Source organism: Sus scrofa, chromosome 12 (genome assembly GCF_054392235.1).
Source record: "Sus scrofa isolate SSC_HxYL_T2T_F1_AM1 chromosome 12, Sscrofa_HxYL_maternal_Yorkshire_Landrace_v2.0, whole genome shotgun sequence".
In the NCBI taxonomy this organism is placed as follows: Eukaryota; Metazoa; Chordata; class Mammalia; order Artiodactyla; family Suidae; genus Sus; species Sus scrofa.
The window spans coordinates 43,170,452-43,189,843 of NC_139394.1; the positions used below are offsets into that span (position 1 = coordinate 43,170,452).

At 41.9% G+C, this 19,392-nt stretch overlaps 1 protein-coding gene across 39 annotated transcripts in view; it reads right to left on the bottom strand.

Moving 5' to 3' along the window:
- Positions 1–19,392, bottom strand: part of ACACA (acetyl-CoA carboxylase alpha) — a 293,326-nt gene that overhangs the window by 223,826 nt on the left and 50,108 nt on the right. For 9 of the 39 annotated variants that reach the window (XR_014820342.1, XR_014820339.1, XR_014820340.1 and 6 more), the window contains exon 1: positions 19,022–19,142. The exons of 26 other annotated variants lie outside the window; for them this stretch is intronic. Coding sequence is in view for 1 of the 13 variants with exons in the window: in XM_084982940.1 (XP_084839066.1) it covers positions 2,379–2,468 (90 nt within the window). In the remaining 12 variants the exon portion in view is untranslated. Of the gene's footprint in view, positions 1–2,378; positions 2,469–2,586; positions 2,757–18,213; positions 18,384–19,021; positions 19,143–19,392 lie in introns of those variants that run through there. 4 more of the 39 variants (XM_084982961.1, XM_084982951.1, XM_084982954.1 and 1 more) reach the window with 3 other exon arrangements.

The window sequence follows — 19,392 nt, forward strand, 5'->3', positions numbered from 1 at the left end:
AAGTGGCTTTCTAGCCTGGGGGATGCCAGTAACAGAAGAGGGGAAGGTGCCATACTGAAAATGAACAGATTAAGCAAACATATTGAGGAAGACCTCCTCCCAGATTCTTTCCCCAATTTTCACCTTCGAGGTGGGAAATCGAAGGATCTTTCTTTTTTTTTTTTTGTCTTTTTGCCTTTTCTAGGGCCGCACCCTCAGCATATGGAGGTTAGGGGTTTAATTGGAGCTGTAGGCGCTAGCCTACGCCAGAGCCACAGCAACGCGGGATACGAGCCGCATCTTCAACCTACACCACAGCTCACGGCAACACTGGATCCTTAATCCACTGAGCAAGGCCAGGGATCGAACCCAAAACCTCATGGTTCCTAGTCGGATTCATTAACCACGGAGCCACCACGGGAACTCTAGGATCTTTCTTTGTGGAGTCTAACCAGACCAACGAAAAAAAAAGCCTCAAGTAGTAACATAGGAGTTCCCTAATTAAGATGCCCAACTACATCATTCTACAATGAAATTAATAGTCAACAAATCCCACTCTTATTCTCATAATCTTGAATCAGCTTTTCAAATGCCCTTCCAAAATTTTAACAGTTAATTAAGGATTACTGTGTGTCTAAGAAAAACCTCCAACAGGAAAGAATTAAAAATAATAATAACTACCTGTAGGAAAAAATGAACTTTGAAGAATGAGATGTTTTCTTGAAGAAAATAACAAAACATTAAAAATTAGGGAAGTGAAGTCAAGGAAGGCAACCTCACTTCTGTGGTATTTTTCCAAAAAAGCCCATTACCCTAGTAGAATTATGAAAAAAACATTAAATTTGATTTAAAGGACAGTCTACAGAAATACTTGAATAGTCTTCCTCAAAATTGGTAAAGTCATTTAAAAAAAAAAGACTAAGAACCTATCAAGGGAGAAAAATGACCACTATAAATGCAATGTGGTGTCCTAGTGGATCCTGCAAAAAAAAACCACAATTATAAAAAAATAAAAATAAAACTGGGGAAATGTGAATAAAGTCTATGGTTTACTTAATAGTATTGAACCAATGTTAACTTTTTCATTTTCGCAAAGGTACAATGGCCATGTAAGATATTAACACTGAAGGTAGCTTGGTGAAGGGTGTGCAGGAACTTCATGTACTATCTTTGGAACTTTCCTCTAAGTCTAAAATCACTTCAAAATACAAATTAAAAAAAATGTTTAAAGGACTATCATTACCCTGAGAGAACTAAAAGAAGATATATACATGAAACACAATGGGGTATTTTTAAAAGGAACATTTAAAGAACAGGAAATAATTCTTAAGAGTTACAAATGTGATGAGAGCAATGAAAACAATACAAAAGTTAGAAGGTAGAGTTGAGAAAAATCTTGCATAAATCAGAAAAAAAAAAAAAAAAAGGACAAAAGGATGAACCTTAGGAGAGAAAGGAGTATTAGGGAACCTATTCAGAAGGTTCAGCATATTAAGAATCTCTCCCAAAAGTAAAAACAGTACAAAATAGAAGGCAAGATATAATTAATGTAACAACTCAATAAACTTCCCCAGACTTAAGGGCATAATTGTCAGATTAAGAAGGTCCACCAATGGCCTACTACAATGAATAAAAACAGACATCAAGGGACATCACTGAAATTTCAAAAACTGAAGACAAAAAGAAAATCCTACGAGAACCTAGAGAGGAAAACAAGGTCACATACAAAGGATCAAGATTCCGGTGTTCCCGTCATGGCGCAGTGGTTAGCGAATCCGACTAGGAACCATGAGGTTGAGGGTTCGATCCCTGCCCTTGCTCAGTGGGTTAACGATCCAGCGTTGCCGTGAGCTGTGGTGTAGATTGCAGACGCGGCTCGGATCCTGTGTTGCTGTGGCTCTGGCGTAGGCTGGTGGCCACAGCTCTGATTAGACCCCTAGCCTGGGAACCTCCATATGCCGCGGGAGCGGCCAAAAGAAATAGCAAAAAGACAAAAAAAAAAAAAAAAGATTCCGAATACCCTTCATTTACCAGCAATAACACTGGAAGCTTGAAGGTAATGAAAAATGTCTTCGAAATTCTGAGGAAAATCATTTCCAACCTAAAATTCTAGGCTCAATCAATGGCTGATCAACTGTGAAGACAGAGTTATTTTCAGACAGCAAAATCTCAAAATAATCACACCCTACAATGAAGCAATTAGAAAATATATTTCTTTTACAAACACTAACACAATAACTGATAGAGGTGAGGATCATAAATGTATATTAAAACCATTGAATAAGAGACTATTCAAAACCAGGCTATTCCTGTCGTGATTAACACACACACACATCCCTTACAGAAGAGGATTTGGGGAAAACTGTGGAGTACGAAGCACTAGGAATCTGTCTCCCCACCTGGACAACAACTGTACCAGCAGAATCTGTCTGATGTAATTATCTTGGAACTCTGGAATCGATCCAAAGCTTACAACTTCAGGGGCCTGACTGTGAAAGTTAATCATGGTTAATTATGGTCAATTTCCTCTCAGCATAGTAGCAGCTCTCTATCCACCACCCCCAGTCACATGGCAGATCATCAAGCAGGTGGCCTGGAGTGCCTTACCCGAGTCAGAGGAGGCAAAAAGAACCCTCTCCTCCAAATACTGGGGATCTGTGCTGGGACTGCTGACCACAGAGGTATAGACAAAGAGGCAGGCAACCATAACTGCTTCTTCCCATTGTTGTACCTCCTCTCATTGTTGCAAGGTTCTCTCCCTCCAGCTGAAGTGACTTCTAGGGAACATAAAGGTCCAGTGCCTCCTTATGTCCCCTTCATTTTCCTTTTTTCACCTTTTGGGAGCCAGACACTAAACACTAATACATTCAAATCTAACACATATACAGGGAAAAATTACAAAGTGACAGAGCATGCCCAAGGACACACTCAGACAAGACTTAATGAGGCCTAAAGTCTACACCTCAGGCTGACTCTCAGCACAGAGACACCCTACAACCATCAAAAAACAAAAATGGCAATAAAAAACATTACACTCTGGAGAGGAAGAGAAGCTGATTTCCAGAGTTATCACATTATTAGATTCAAATATCCAGTTCTCAAGAAATGACCACAAGGCATTAAAAGAAAGAGGCAAGTATGGCCATTTTAAAAGAAAAAAATTAAATCAACAAAAAACTGTCCTTAAAAAAATACCTGATATTTATATCTGGCACATACTAGACAAAAATGTCAAAACAACTGTCTAAACGATGCTCAAAGAGCTAAAGAGAGGGAAAAGGCTAAGAAAACAATGTCTGAATAAGATGAAAATATCAAAAAAGGAAAAAAAGAAACCAAAAAGAAATTCTGGAGCTGAAAAGTATAATAACGGAAATGAAAAATTTACTAAGAGACTCAATGGCAGATTTTTTTTTTTTCTTTTTTTGTCTCTCTAGGGCTGCGCACACAGCATATGGAGGTTCCCAGGCTAGGGGTCTAATCAGAGTTGTAGCTGCTGGCGTACACCAAAGCCACAGCAATGCCAGATCTGAGCCTCATCTGTGACCTACACCACAGCTCATGGCAACGCCAGATCCTTAACCCACTGAGCGAGGTCAGGAATTGAACCTGTAACCTCATGGTTCCTAGTCAGGTTCATTTCCGCTGCACCATGATGGGAACTCCTCATGGCAGATTTGAGAACCAGAAAAAAGAATCTGCAGACTTTAAGACAGACAGAACATGGAAATGATCAAATCTGAGGAACCTCAAAAATAAAAAAAATTGAAGAAAAGTGAACAGAGACTAAGGGAGCTCTGGGGCACCATCAGGCAGACCAACATATGCACCGTGAGAGTCTCAGGAGAAATGAGAAAAAGAAAGAGAATAATTGAAGAAATGAGGACTGAAAACTTCCCAAATTTGATGAAAGACATGAATGTAAATACCAAAGAAATGTGACAAACTCAAAAGAGACCCACACAAACTTTTTTTTTCTCTTTTTCTCTTTTGTTCTTTTTAGGACCGCACCTGCTGCATATGGAAGCTTCCAAGCTAGGGGTTGAATCTGACCCACAGTCACACCAGATCGAAGCAGTATCTGTGACCAATGCCACCGCTCACTGGATCCTTAACCCACTGAGCAAGGCCAGGGTTCAAACCCACATCCTCATGGATGCTAGTCAAGTCCTCAACCTGTTGAGTCACAGCAGGAACTCCCAGACACATTTTACAATCAAACTGACAAAGGGAGAGGGAGTTCTCTTGGGTTCTCTTATTGGGTTAAGGATCTAATATTGTCACTGCAGCGGCTTGGGTCATTGCTGTGGCTGGGGTTTAATCCCTGGACCAGGAACTTCCACATGCCATGTGTACAGCCAAAACAAAACAAAAGAGAAAACCTTGAAAGCAACAAGAGAAAAATGACTCATCACATGCAAGAGACCCTCAATAAGACAGACATCTCATCAGAAACTTTGGAGGTAAGAAGACAGTGGGCCAATACATTGGTTAAAATGCTAAAAGGAAGACCTGTCAGCCAAGAATCCTCTATCTGGCAAAACTGTCCTTCAAATGAGAGGAACAAATTAAGACACTGCCAGAGATTAAAAGCTGAGGGAGTACATTACCACTAGACCTCCCCTGCAAGAAAAGCTCAAGGGAGTCCTACAAGATGAAATCGAAGGACACAGACAGTAACTCAAAGCCACATAGAAAAATAAAGATCTCAGAGTTCCCTGGTGGCTCAGCAGTTTAAAGATCTGGTATCATCACTGCTGTGGCTCAGGTCATTGCTGTGGCACAGGTTTGACCCCTGCCTGGCCTAGAAACTTCTGCATCCCTCGGGCACAGTCAAAAAAGAAAAGCAAGGAAAAATAAAGATCTTTAAAAAGGTTAATACATAGATAATTATAAAAACTAGCATTATTGTAATAGTGATTTATAACTGTATTTTTTGTTTCCTTCATGAATTAAGAGACTATTACATGTACAGAAAAGAGACAATCGCTAGTCTAAAAGCTAGAATTACTATAATGTTGGTTTATAACTCCAAATCCTATTTTCACATAATTTAAGAGGCTGATACATTTTAAAATGTACTTAAAATGATTTTATTTAAAATTATTAATTTATGCTTTCAGGTACACAGTGTACAAAAGTGTAACTTTGTGACAACAACCAAAAGGAGTAAGGACAGAGCCATAAAAGAGCAGTTTGGATATGTTATTGAAGTTAAGCTAGTATAAATTCAAGTCAAGGTGTTATAACTGTAGGATATTAAATATAATATCTTCCTCACAAAGGAAGCTGTAGAATATAAGCAAAAGGAAATGAGAAAGGAATTTAAACATTTCATTACAAAAACACAACTAAACACAAAAGAAAAATAAGACTTCTAATACCCCATGCACAATGGACAGAACAACCAGACAGAGATAAAGTAAGGAAATAAGTATTTAAACAACACAATAGAGAGCAACTTAATTTAATAGACATATACAGAACACTCTGCCTGACAACAGCATACACATTCTTCTCAATTGCACATAGAATATTTTTCAAAACACCATGCTTAGGCCACAATTAAGTCTCAAGAGATCTATAAAGATAGATATACCAAGTACCTTCCCTGTCCACAAAGGGATAAAGTCAGAAATTAACAACAGAAAGAAAACTGGAAAAAAATTATGCAAATTAAACAATACACTTTTAAATGACCAATGGATCAAAGAATAAATCACAAGGAAAATTAGAAAATACTTAAAAGACAAATGAAAACACAGCATCCCAAAACTCATGCAATGCAGTGAAAGTAGAACTAAAGGAGGGATTTACAGCTATAAACATTTACATTAAAAAATAAGAAAAGGAGTTCCTGCTGTGGCACAGTGGGTTAAGAATCTGACTGCAGCAGCTTGGGTTGCTGCAGAGGCACAGGTTCAATCCCCAGTGCCATGCAGTGGTTAAAGGATCCGGCATTGCCATGGCTGCAGAGTAGGTCACACCTATGGCTCAGATTCGATCCCTGGCCTGGGAACTTCCACATGCCATAGGTGCAGCTGAAAAAGCGGGCTGGGGGGCAGGGAATAAAGAAAGATTTCAAATCGATAACCTAACTTTATAACTTAAGGAACAAGAAAAAGAAGAACAAATTAACCCAAAGCTAACAGAACAAAGGAAGTAAGAGTAGAATAGAGAGAAATAAAATAGGGACCAGAAAAAAAATACAGAAAAATCAATGAAACCAGAAGCTGTCAGTTTGAAATGATCAAAAAATTGACAAACATTTAACTGGATTATTTTTTTAAAAAAAGACAGGAGTTCCCGTAGTGGTGTAGCAGAAACGAATCTGAATAGGAACCATGAGGCTGCAGGTTCAATCCCTGGCCTCGCTTAGTAGGTTAAGGATCTGGCGTTGTCATGAGCTGTGGTGTAGGTCGTAGACGCAGCTCCAATCCTACATTGCTGTGGCTGCAGTGTAGGCCGGCAGCTGTAGCTCCGACTGGACCCCTAGCCTGGGAAACTCCATATGCTGGGGGTGCGGCCCTAAAAAAAGCAAAAAATGAAAAATAAAAAAGAAGACGACTCAACTAAAATCAGAAATGAAAGTGGGCACATTATTACTGACTCTACAAAAGGCAAAAGGATTATAATAGAGTACTATGAACAACAAATTGGATAATCTGGATGAAATGGACAAATTCCTAGAAACACAAAATATACCAAGACTAAATCACAAAGAAACAAAATCTGAACAGACCTATAAATAGTAAGGAGATCGGTGCTCAGAAATCTCCCAACAAGAAAAACCCTGGATCTGATGGCTTCCCCGGTGAATTCTACCAAACATTTAAAGAAGAACTAGGAGTTCCCGTCGTGGCGCAGTGGTTAACGAATCCGACTAGGAACCATGAGGTTGCGGGTTCGGTCCCTGCCCTTGCTCAGTGGGTTAACGATCCGGCGTTGCCGTGAGCTGTGGTGTAGGTTGCAGACGCGGCTCGGATCCCGCCTTGCTGTGGCTCTGGCGTAGGCCGGTGGCTACAGCTCCGATTCAACCCCTAGCCTGGGAATCTCCATATGCTGCGGGAGCGGCCCAAGAAATAGCAGCAACAACAACAACAAAAACGACAAAAGACAAAAAAAAAAAAAAAAAAAAAAAAGAAGAACTAATACCAATTCTTATCAAACTTTTCAAAAAAAACTGAAGAGAGAACACTTCCTAACTTATTCTATGAAGCCACAGTTACTCTGATACCAAAGACATCATAAGAAAGGAATACTAAAGACTAATATTCCTTATGAATATCCTCAAAAAAAAATAGCAAACAGGAGTTTCTAATGAGGTACAATGGGTTAAGAGGCCGACATGGGAGTCTCCGGTCACTGTGGAAGCGTGGGTTTGATCCCTGGCCCGTGCAGTGGATTAAGGATCCAGCATTGCCAATAGGTCACAGCTGAAGCTCGGATTCAATCTTTGGCCAGGGAATTTCCATGTGCTGCAGGGGCAACCAAAAAAGGAAAAAACAAACACACACACACACACACAAAACCAGCAAACAGAATTCAGCAGCACAGTTACAGAAGACGCTCAGATCCTGCGTTGCTGTAGCTGTTAGTAGGCCAGCAGCTATAGCTCCAATTCGACCCCTAGCCTGGGAACTTCCATATGCCATGGGTGCGGCCCTAAAAAGCAAGAAAAAAAAAAAAAAAAAAAGAATTCAGCAGCATGTTAAAAGTATAATACACCATGATGAACTGGGATGCAAGGATTCCACTGGATTCCTAGAATGCAAAGATGATTCAACATACATAAATCAATCAAATACACCACATTACCAGAATGAAGTGGAAAATCCACATATCATCTCAATGCAAAAAAGCATTTGACAAAATTCAATACACTTTCATGATAAAAACACTAAGCAAACTAGGAATAGAAGGAAACTTCCTCACACAATAAAGATCGTATATGAAAACCCCATAGCAAACATCATGCTCAATGGTGAAAGAATGAAATCTTTCCTCTAAAATCAGAAATATGGCAAGGATGTCCAGTTTTACAACTATTATTCAGTATAGAAGCTCTAGCCAGAGCAATTAGGCAAGGGAAAAAAAAAAGGAAAAGACATCCAAATTCAAAAGGAAGAAGTAAAATTATCTGTTTGCAGATGATACGATTTTTTTTTTTTTGTATTTTTTGTATTTTTTGTATTTTTAGGGCCGCACCCAAGGCATATGGAGATTCCCAAGCTAGAAGTCAAATTGGAGCTGTAGCTGCCAGCCTACACCACAGCCACAGCAATGCCAGATCCAGGCCACATCTGTGACCTACACCACAGCTCATGGCAACGCCAGATCCTTAACCCACTAAGAGAGGCCAGGGATCAAAACTGCAACCTCATAGTTCCTAATCGGATTTGTTTCCTCTGTGCCACTGTGGGAACTCCGATATGATCTTGTATGTAAAAATCTCTCTAAAGATTCTATGCACACCAAAAAATAAAAACAAAAGCTGTTAAAGCCAAAAAGTGAATTCAGCAAAGTTGCAGAATTTAAAAGTCAATACACAAAAGTCAGTTGTATATTCTATATAGTTACAATGAACAATCTGAAAAGGAAATCACCAGAGTGATTCCATTTATAATAGCATCAAAAGGAATTAAGTATGTAGAATTGACTTAAGCAAGGAGGTGAACGACATGACAATGAAAACTATGAAACATTGTTTAGGAGTTCCCTGGTGGCTCAGTGAATTAAAGATCTGGCCTTGTCACTACTGTGGCTTGGGTTACTTCCATGGCACAGGTTCAATTCCTGGCCTTGGAATTTCTGTGTGCTTCAGGCATGGCCAAAAAGAAAAAAAAAAAAAAATTAAATGTCAGTACTGCCCAAAGTGATCTACAAATTCTATGCAATCCCTATCAAATATTTCTTATAGAAATAGAAAAACCCATCCTAAAAGTCCTATGGAATCTCAAAGGATCCTTAAAAAAGAAGATCAAAATAGAGGACTCATGCTTCCTGATGTCAAGGCCTACTTCTACAAAGCTACAGTAATCAAAACCATGTGGCACACATAAAGATGGACATAAAGACCAATGGAATACAACACAGATCCCAGAAATAAACCTTTACATATATGGTCAAAAGACATTTGGGAGTTCCCGTCGTGGCGCAGTGGTTAACGAATCCGACTAGGAACCATGAGGTCGCGGGTTCGGTCCCTGCCCTTGCTCAGTGGGTTAACGATCCGGCGTTGCCCTGAGCTGTGGTGTAGGTCGCAGACGCGGCTCGGATCCCACGTTGCTGTGGCTCTGGCGTAGGCTGGTGGCTACAGCTCCGATTCAACCCCTAGCCTGGGAACCTCCATATGCCACGGGAGCGGCCCAAGAAATAGCAACAACAGCAACAACAACAACAACAGACAAAAAGACAAAAGACAAAAGACAAAAAAAAAAAAAAAAAAAGACATTTGATAAGGATGCCAAAACTATTTAATGGGGAAAGAACAGCCTTTTCAACAAACGAGGCTGGGAAAACTACATCTCCACATGCAAACAAGTGAAGTTGGACACTTAACCTAACACCACATACAAAAATAAACTCAAATAGATCCAAGACCTAACCTAAGACTCCCTACCTGTATGGTAGGGAGTTCCGGTTGTGGTGCAGCAGAAATGAACCCAACCTGGCCTCACCCAGTGGATTGGGGATCTGGCAATGCCGTGAGCTGTGGTGTAGGTCACAGACACAGCTCGGATCCCACAAACAACAAAACTCTCAGAAGAAAATACAGGACAAAAGGTTCAAAACATTGGATTTTGCAAAGATGTCTTGACTATGACATCAAGGGCACGGGTAACAAAAGAAAAAATAGACAAATTGGACCTCTTGAAAATTAGAGAAAAAAAGTTTCCACATCAAACGACTGTATCAACAGAGTAAAAAGGTAACCCAAACAATGGGGAAAAATATTTGCAAATCATATATCTGATACAGGATTAATATCCAGAATATACAGAGAATCCCTAAAACTCAACAACAAAATACAACCCAACTCAAAAATGGGCAAAAGACTTGATTAGACATTTCTCCAAAGAAGACATACAAATGGCGAATAAGTACAACATCAATACACTCAACATACTGAGCAATCATTAGGGACATACAAAACAAAACTAAAATGAGAAGCCACTCCGCAGCAACTAGGATGACTACTATCAAAGGATCCAGTGTTGCCGTGAGCTGTGGTGCAGGTCAGGAGCTATAGATCTGATTCGACCCCTAGCCTGGGAACTTCCATATGCTGCACGTGTGGCAAAAAAAAAAGAAAAAAAGAAAACTGTATCGTAGTACCTCAAAAAATTAAAAATAGAATTACCATATGATCCAGCAATTCTACTTCTGGGTATATACCCAAAAGAGCTGAACGTAGGAACTCAGAGATACTTATACACCCATTTTCATAATAGCATGATTCAGAATAGCTAAAACTTGAAAAAAAACAGTGTGCATCAATGGACGAATGGATAAGCAAAGTGTGATATATACATACAATAAAATATTATTCAGTCTTAAAAAGCAATATACTACAATGTGAATAAACCTTGAAAACATTATGCTAGATAAAATAAGTTGGTCCCAAAAAGACTAAGAGCGTGTGATTCCACTTTATATGCGTTACTTAGAGCAGTAGAAATCATAGACAGAAAGTAGAATGGTGGTTGGTGGGGGCTGGGGAAGGGAAAAATGGGGAGTTAATATTTGAGGGGTATAGAGGTTGGGTTTTACAAGATGAAAAAAGTTCTGGAGATGGATGGCAATGATAGTTGCACAGAATTATCAACGTATTGGAGTTCCCGTCGTGATGCACTGGAAACAAATCCGACTAGGAATGATGAGGTTTCGGGTTCGATCCCTGGCCTCGCTCAGTGGGTTAAGGATCTGGCATTGCTGTGAGCTTTGGTGTAGGTCGCAGACACGGCTCAGATCTGGTGTGGCTGTGGCTGTGATGTAGGCCCGAGGCTACAGCTCTGATTAGACCCCTAGTCTGGGAATCTCCAAATGCCTCCGGTGGGACCTAAAAGGTCAAAAAGACCAAAAAAAAAAAAAAAAAGAATTATGAATGTACTTAATACCAAACTGTACACTTCTATATGGTTAAGATGGTACGTTTTATACTGTATATATTTTACCACAAGTAAAATTTGAAAAAAATTACCTCACAAATTACACATTAATTCCAAAATGAAGAGGTATTTTTACAATGAAGAAATATGGTGGACACCATCATAACTAGGTGCTCAGGGAGTTCCTGTAGTGGCGCAGCGGAAACAAATCCGACTAGGAACCATGAGACTGCAGGTTCGATCCCTGGCCTTGCTCAACGGGTTAAAGATCCAGTGTTGCTGTGAGCTGGGGTGTAGGTCACAGACACGCCTTGGATCTGGCATCCCTGGGGCTGTAGTGTAGGCAGGCAGCTCCAATTCAGCCTGTAGCCCAGGAACCTCCAAATGCTGAGAGTGCAACCCTAAAAAGCAAAAAAAAAAAAAAAAAAAAAAAACACCTACGTGTTCAAACTAAACATCACAAATAATAGGACAGATTGATATTAGTTGGCTCCTGGTGCGATGCATTTAGAAGTACAGAATAATGGAGCTCTCGTTGTGGCTCAGCAAGCTAAGAACCTGACATAGAGTCTATGAGGATGCAGGTTCAATTCCTTGGCCTCAGTCAGTGGGTTAAGGATGCTCAGGGTTAAGGATCCGGCATTGCTGTAAGCTGCAGTATAAGTCACAGATGTGGCTCAGATCCAGTGTTGCTATGGCTGTCTGTGGTGTAGGCCAGCAGCTGTAGCTCCAGTTTGACCCCTAGCTCAGGAACTTCCAAATGCCACAGATGTGGCAGTAGAAAGAAAAAAAGAAGTATAGAATACTGTGTATGTAGGATTTTTGACAAAAATGGTTAACTTCCATCTAATAATGATGAAATCATGAAACAAACCCAGATTGTAGGAAATTTCACAACTGACCTATACCCTTTAAAAATGTCAAAGAAAGATAAATGCTATGAAAGACGAAAAAGAACAGGGTGACTCTGGAGTTCCCACTGTGGCACAGTGGGATTGGTGGTATCTTGGGAGCACTGGGACACAGGTTCAATCTCCAGCCTAGCACAGTGGGTTAAGGATCCAGCTTAGGTCGCAACTGCAGCTTGGATCTGATCCCTGGCCTGGGAACTCCATATGCCACGGGGAGGCCAAAAAAGAAAAAAAGAAAACAAACAAACAAACAGGGTGACTCTTCTATATTAAAGACACAAAATACACTTGAGAACCAAGTGTAATAAATGATTCTTTACTGGATCATTAATTAAAACATATGCAATTATAAAGGACATTATTAGGACGAGTGTAAAAGCTTAAAATGGACTATATATTTAGATTTTATGTTATTGTTAAATTTGGGGGACCTATAATGGTAAGTAGTTAAACAGGAGAAATCCTAGTTCTTAGGAGAAACATGTAAAAAATATTTAGGGGTCTATAACCTACTCTGAAATGACTCACAAAACAATATATGTGAGAGAGACTAAAGCAAGTGTGGCAAAATGTTAAAAAAAAAAAAAAGTGATGAATCTAAGTCAAGGGTACAGTAGTATTTATTTCACTATTCTTTGTAGTTGCCGTGAGCTGTGGTGTAGGTAGCAGACACTGCTTGGATACCTAGTTGCTCTGGCTGTGGTACAGGCCAGTGGCTATAGCTCCAATTTGACCCGTAGCCTGGGAACGTCCATATGTCATGGGTGTGGCCCTAAAAATACAAATAATAATAATAATAATAAAATTGTTGAACTATATGAATGTATTGTTTATATATTAGAAACTAAAAATTTTAAATAATTTTAATTTTAAAAGCTTTACCCAATTAGTTCCATGCCACTCTGATACCTTATCTTGTATCTGCCTGAGCATTTAAACAGACAACTGGCATGTCATTCACTTATTAATATGGGTTACTGTAAAACTGAAGCTGTCACTCCTCAGTGAAGCTGGGCGTTATTATCTCTTCCAGTTGTTTTAAATCTACCACGCCAACACCTTACAATGCTGTGTAAACACTAGGATTTTGTAAGCTGAGTGTTTCATAGGAATTTATTTTTTGCTTTTTACCAACACACCTGTGGCATATGGAAGTTCCCAGGCTAGGGGTCAAATTGGAGCTATAGCCACTGGCCTACCGCAACTCGGGATCCGAACAGTGTCTGCCACCTACACCACAGCTCACAGCAACGCTGGATCCCAGACCCACTTATCGAGGCCAGGGATCAAACATGCATTCTCACGGATACTAGTCAGATTCTTTTGCACTGCGCCACAGCAGGAACTCCTTCATAGGAATTTAAATGAATATCTGAGTTATAAAACTATGAGACCCGAATCGTGTTTATTTCAAATAGTTGTTCCTTGAAACATTTATAGGACTTCCAGTGAAAAGCCAGAACTCAAAAATCTCTGGGATTATGAATCAATTCCTCCTCATAACCTTATTTAATAGAACAGCATTTAGAAAAAGTTGCAGCACAGCAGAAATGAACCCAACTAGTATCCACCATCGCCATGAACTGTGATGTAGGTCACAGATGCAACTCAGATTTGGCATCGCTGTGGCATAAGCCAGCAGCTACAGCTCTGATTCAACTCCTAGTCTGGCAACTTCCATATGCCACAGGTACAACCCTAAAAAGAAAAAGCTGAAGCCATGATTCAGGTGTGTCAGCTACCTTCCAAAGAGTATCAAGGAAAAGAACAATTTCTTCCTTGAAGAAATATCGATTTGCTTCATTTGTTTTTTCACCCCAAGTCTTCCAGATGTGTTAGGCATTACATTTTACATTACCTGGCAGAGGTGTGGAGCTGGAGAAATTTAGAAGTTAAAGCAGAAATTCCTAATCCTTTTAGAGTTCCAACACCTCTAGGCTTAGGGAGACAGTTTTAAGTTGAAAATAATGAAGGACTATCAAAAATTAGTCACACCATGATGCATTAGGTCAGATGATGAACTGCCTACAGCTTGACGTTTTCAGGAAAAAAATTTTTTTTTTTCGAACAGCCACATCTGCAGTATATGGAAGTTCCTAGGCCAGGGGTCAAATCAGAGCTGAAGCTGTGGTCTACGCCACAACTCCGAATCCGAGCCTGATCTGTGACCTCTACCTGGCAGCTTGAGACAACGCTGGATCCTTAACCCACTGAGTGAAGCCAGGAATCTGCATCCTCACAGAGACGATGTCAGGTCCTTAACCTGCAGAGCCACAACAGGAACTCCAAAATATTCTTATGCTAAGTGTAAAGCTGGACTAGAAAATTCCTAAAGTACATTCTAATACTAAAAGTTCTATTCAGTTCTTGGATTTTTTACAAGATGGAAGCAAGGGGAAATTAAATAGCTTGCCTTGCCAGGCCCAGGAATACCAGTAAACACTGAAGCACAAAACACAAACAACCCAACTATCTATCCCCTTGGTGCCATTACTTCCAGTAAACTTAAAAACTAATCAAGCTCCAGCCAGTCGTGGCTCAGTGGAAATGAATCTGACCAGGAACCATGAGGTTGCAGGTTTGATCCCTAGCCTCATTCAGTGAATTAAGGATCCAATGTTGCCGTGACCTGCGTGTAGCTTGCAGACTTGGCTGGAATCCCGCGTTGCTGTGGCTCTGGCGTAGGCTGGTGGCTACAGCTCCAATTAGACCCCTAGCCTGGGAACCTCCAAATGCAGCGGGTGCGGCCCTAAAAAGCAAAAAAAAAAACAAACCAAACACTAATCAAGCTCTTATCAACCTACTATTCGCTCAACTTGGCATGGGTAAAAATACATACATATATATGTATGCCAATTTATATGACTTAAGGACAGATTTGAACGCTGTCTAGAAAAACAGGGTAATTTTTTAGGAACTTGATTAGTGAGTGTACCCTATCATAGGAGAAAGCCAAAGATTCATAACTGAAACCTTACACTTCCTGAAAAAAATTCTCTAAAACTGAGTCTGGGACTTTCCTGGTGGCCTAGCAGTTAAGGATTTGACCTTGTCACTGCTATGGTGCAGGTTTGATCCCTGGCCCAGGAACTTCCACATGCTCCAGGAACAGCCAAAAAAATAAAAAATTAAAACTGAGTGTGCTTTTTAAACTTAACTCCATGAATTCAATCAGAATTTTCAAACTCTGTGGAGTTCCCGTCGTGGTGCAGTGGTTAACAAATCCGACTAGGAACCATGAGGCTGCGGGTTCGATCCCTGGCCTCGCTCAGTGGGTTAAGGATCCAGCATTGCAGTGAGTTGTGGTGTAGGTCACAGACGAGGCTGGGATCCCACATTGCTGTGGCTCTGGCAGAGGCCAGCGGCTACAGCTCCGATTAGAACCCTAACCTGGGAACCTCCATATGCTTCGGGAGCGGCCCTAGAAAAGACAAAAAAAAAGAATTTTTAAACTATGTTATCATTTCCAAAAGTAGAAATAATTTTTTTTTTTTTTTTTTGTCTTTTTTGCAACTCGGGATCCTTAACCCACTGAGCGAGGTCAGGGACTGAACCCGCAACCACTGAGCCACGACAGGAACTCCAAAAGTAGAAATAATTTATACAAGCTTAAGCTGTCTGGGATGACCACTTTGTAACTAGTACCACCATGCAAGTTAGTTCCTGATGGCATGTAATGACAAACATTACTGTGGTTCCTTATATAAAGGAGGGTGAGTACAGCAGGCTGAAAAGATGGAGTGAGCCTAAGTCTCAACATCATTGGAAGACTGAACCCAATTGGGACCTCCAACCACTGGGTAAGGCACTAAAATCCCTTGTTGAAGCCTTTTTTCACTTCCTTAAAAATCCAGAGACAGAGACTAAATGTCTTTATGAGAACTTGACTAAATAACAAATTGGTAAGAGAATCGTATCATTAGAGCATACATAGTAAGACTGACTTGTTGAACTCCTAAGAACGTATGCCCTATCAATCAGCTTTATATTCTTTGTGTTAAGTGAAATGGTCTTAGGGCACTATTTGTCATAGTTTCCTCTATTTAATACCATCTTCACATAGTCGATTAAATCTAAATAAAGTAGTGAATACTGGAGTTCCCGTCGTGGCACAGTAGTTAACGAATCCGACCAGGAACCAGGGGGTTGCGGGTTCAATCCCTGGCCTCGCTCAGTAGGTTAAGGATCTGGCGTTGCTGTGGCTGTGGTGTAGGCCGGCAGCTACAGCTCCGATTAGACCCCTAGTCTGGGAACCTCCATATGCCGCGGGAGCGGCCCAAGAAATGGCAAAAATAAATAAATAAGTAAAAAGTAGTGAATATTCACTGATTTTTTTTTTTTTTTTTTTTTTTTTTTTGCTTTTTTGGGTCACACCTGCGGCATATGGAAGTTCCCTGGCTAGGAGTCAAATTGGAGCTGAAGCTGTCAGCCTATGCCACAGCCACAGCAATGTGGCATCAGAGCTGCATCTGCAACCTATGGCACAGTTCATGGCAATGCCAGATTGTTAACCCACTGTGAGGCCAGGGATTGAACCCGCTTCCTTATGGATACTAGTCAGGTTCATAACCTGCTGAGCCACAAGAGGAACTTCCATACTCACTAAATTTAAACATCAGTGAAACAAACAAAAAACTAGTTCAGCAATAATCTGCTGAAGTGGAAGATCAGTGAAGACTTCCTTTAAAAATGTTACCCACCTCAACAGCTGAAGAAAATTTCTTTGGCAAATGAGTCCTTGGTATTCATTTACTCCTTCATAATCTTATTGTTTTAAGAGCTTGGAAAGCTGCTTGATGCACATCTCCTACTATTATTCATCTTTAAGAACATGTTAGATAATGATACAAAGACTTTTTTCTGAATTGTAAAAAAAGGCCCTTCCAATTAGAAATACTAAATTCCAATAATTTTTCCTTTTCTTCTTTCTTCAACCAAGACTTAGGATATTAGCTTTCCCCAAAAAAACTTTTTTGTTTGTTTTTTTTTTTTTTTTTAAGAAAAGAAAAGGACCATCCTCAGACCTGTTAAACCAGTCTGTGTGACAGGTAAAAATTTTCCTAGTCATTGACTGAAACAGAAATAGAATGTTATACAGTGATCTACAGCTGAACATGTCCACAGCACTTTAAAGAGGCAAGGATCAGATGAGAGAGTTCTAAGGCTGGCTTTCACAATGCCAGTTTGGTGGGGGTTTTTTTGTCTTTTTATTTTATTTTTTAGGACCGCACCTGCAACATATGAAGGTTCCCAGGCTAGGGGCTGATTCAGAGCTGTCACTGCTGGCCTACACCACAGCCACAGCCACCCCGGATCCTTAACCCACTGAGTGAGGCCAGGGATGGAACCTGCATCCTCATGGATGCTAGTCAGATTCGTTTCCGCTGAGCCACGACAGGAACTCCCACACCGCCAGTTCTTTGACATAACCTAGTCACTATTTGAAGTACAAGATCATTAAGCCAAACGTCACCATTTTTCAACATTTCCTCCCACTTTCAAAACAGTTTGATCTTATGCTAGATACATTTCTATTCTGCACTGGTAATTCAAAACAAAACTTCTGCAATATAGGTCTACTCAGGCAACTTCACAAATTAATACTTTGCTTTTGACATCTTTTGCATGTCATTTTACAATGTTTGTTAATTACTCTTGGATTTATAACTGTCCTCCTGTTATTAGAAATGAGGAAACTGAGACAAGAGACCTGGGAAGAGAGTTGCTACTTGGTAGCAAGTGGGCATCTACCCGGACAGTGCAGCTGCTGTCCGGCTCTATTTGGCCACAGTGCTTTTCTTTAAAATGCCTATCAAATAGGGAGTACAGAAAGTCTTTTCCTCACAGACACCCAAGGCATCCCACCAAAAAGTAAGCGATAAGCCAGGATTTCCTACCCCCGCCTGGGAAGAAGAAACCATGTTACCAAAGTAAGCATGTTTCGCAATCCGCACTGTGGGCTGGGGGCCAAAAAATGAATGAAAAGAGAGTCAAGGAGGACCAACTTTCCGAGGCTGAAGACCAGGTTATTAGGTTTATTCCACAACTGGGAAATTACTGAAACACTGTTTAAAGAGAAATGGAATGAGGAATTCCTAGGGTCTTTTGATTTCAGTCTTAAACCCCAAAACAAAAACACATGAAATTAAAGTAGTTCTGCGACCTGAGCAGCGTTTATGTGTTTATTCTTATTTGCTTCCAATAAAACTCACAAGGCCTACTTGGAGTCCTTGGTATTTAGAGCCGATTCCAAGGGTCCACTTTCCCTCGTCCAAATCCAAAGACAATGCTGGTGCTGACCCAGGCAGGACCTTCAGGCACTTTTCCCTCTGAAATCATTAGCCCCACATCACCTTGCGACGTCCTATCTCCAATAGCTCCCCTGATCAGTATGGCAAACGTGAAGGAGAGAGAAAAGAGCAGGCATGTACTTTTACTATGTCCCTCACAGGAAACATAATAAAACCCTGGGAGCAGGAACTGGCAAGGGACAACTGGCCCTGGCTCCCACCGCGATACAAAGACAGCGAGAGCAACAGAAGCCCGGGTCTCTGCACCCTACACTCACCAAGAGAGGCAGACTTTGAGTGCAGCTGGACCCAGCCCTCAACAACCCCCTCCCACGTGGGTCTTCTCCCTCTCCCGAGCGCAGGGTCGCACTGGAGAGAGGGGTCTGGAAGGGATCAGACCATGCTGGGTCTGGGGCGGGAGGATGGGGGACCAGGTCCCGGCGGACACACCAACCCCTTCCTAGAGGCCCTGGGCTGGACGCCTCCCAGTTCCGGGGCCTGAGCTCCCACGCCCGGAGACTCCAGGCCCCTCCACGTCTCCCGAGAGGGAACTTAAGGCCCCAGAGCTGCGGGGAGGGCTGGGCTGCCCAGGCACCGGGTCCGGACGGGATGGTCCCCCGGCCGCGTGCGGCCAAAGATGGGAGGCGGCCCTCCGCTGCCGCCGCCTCTCCTGGGGCCCCAGCCTCTCCCAGGCCCTAAACGCAGGTTCCGGAGGCGACCCTCCCCTCACCTCAAGGCGGCGGCGTCCGCGGTCCGGCGGTCCCGGAGCCCCTGCGCGGAGGTAGTACTGGGCGGGAGGAGACGCCCGCAGCTCAGGCGATGGCTGACAGGCTTTCAGCACCGGGCCGGCCAGGCACACGGGGAGGGGCGGGGCCTCGCGGCGACGGCCCCGCCCCGTCCCGCCTCTGCTCCCACCTCAGGCGGCGAGCCCCATGAGGTGACTACGTCCGGGGTTACTCGAGGCCATTCACCTCCAACCCCGCTCCCCGCCGCGGCGCAGTCTGGCCGGCCTGGAGGAGAGGCGCGGGCCCCCGGGCGACAGCCAATGGGAGGGCGGCGCGGGGCGGGGCGACGTGAGGCGATGCGGATGGTCCGAGTGGC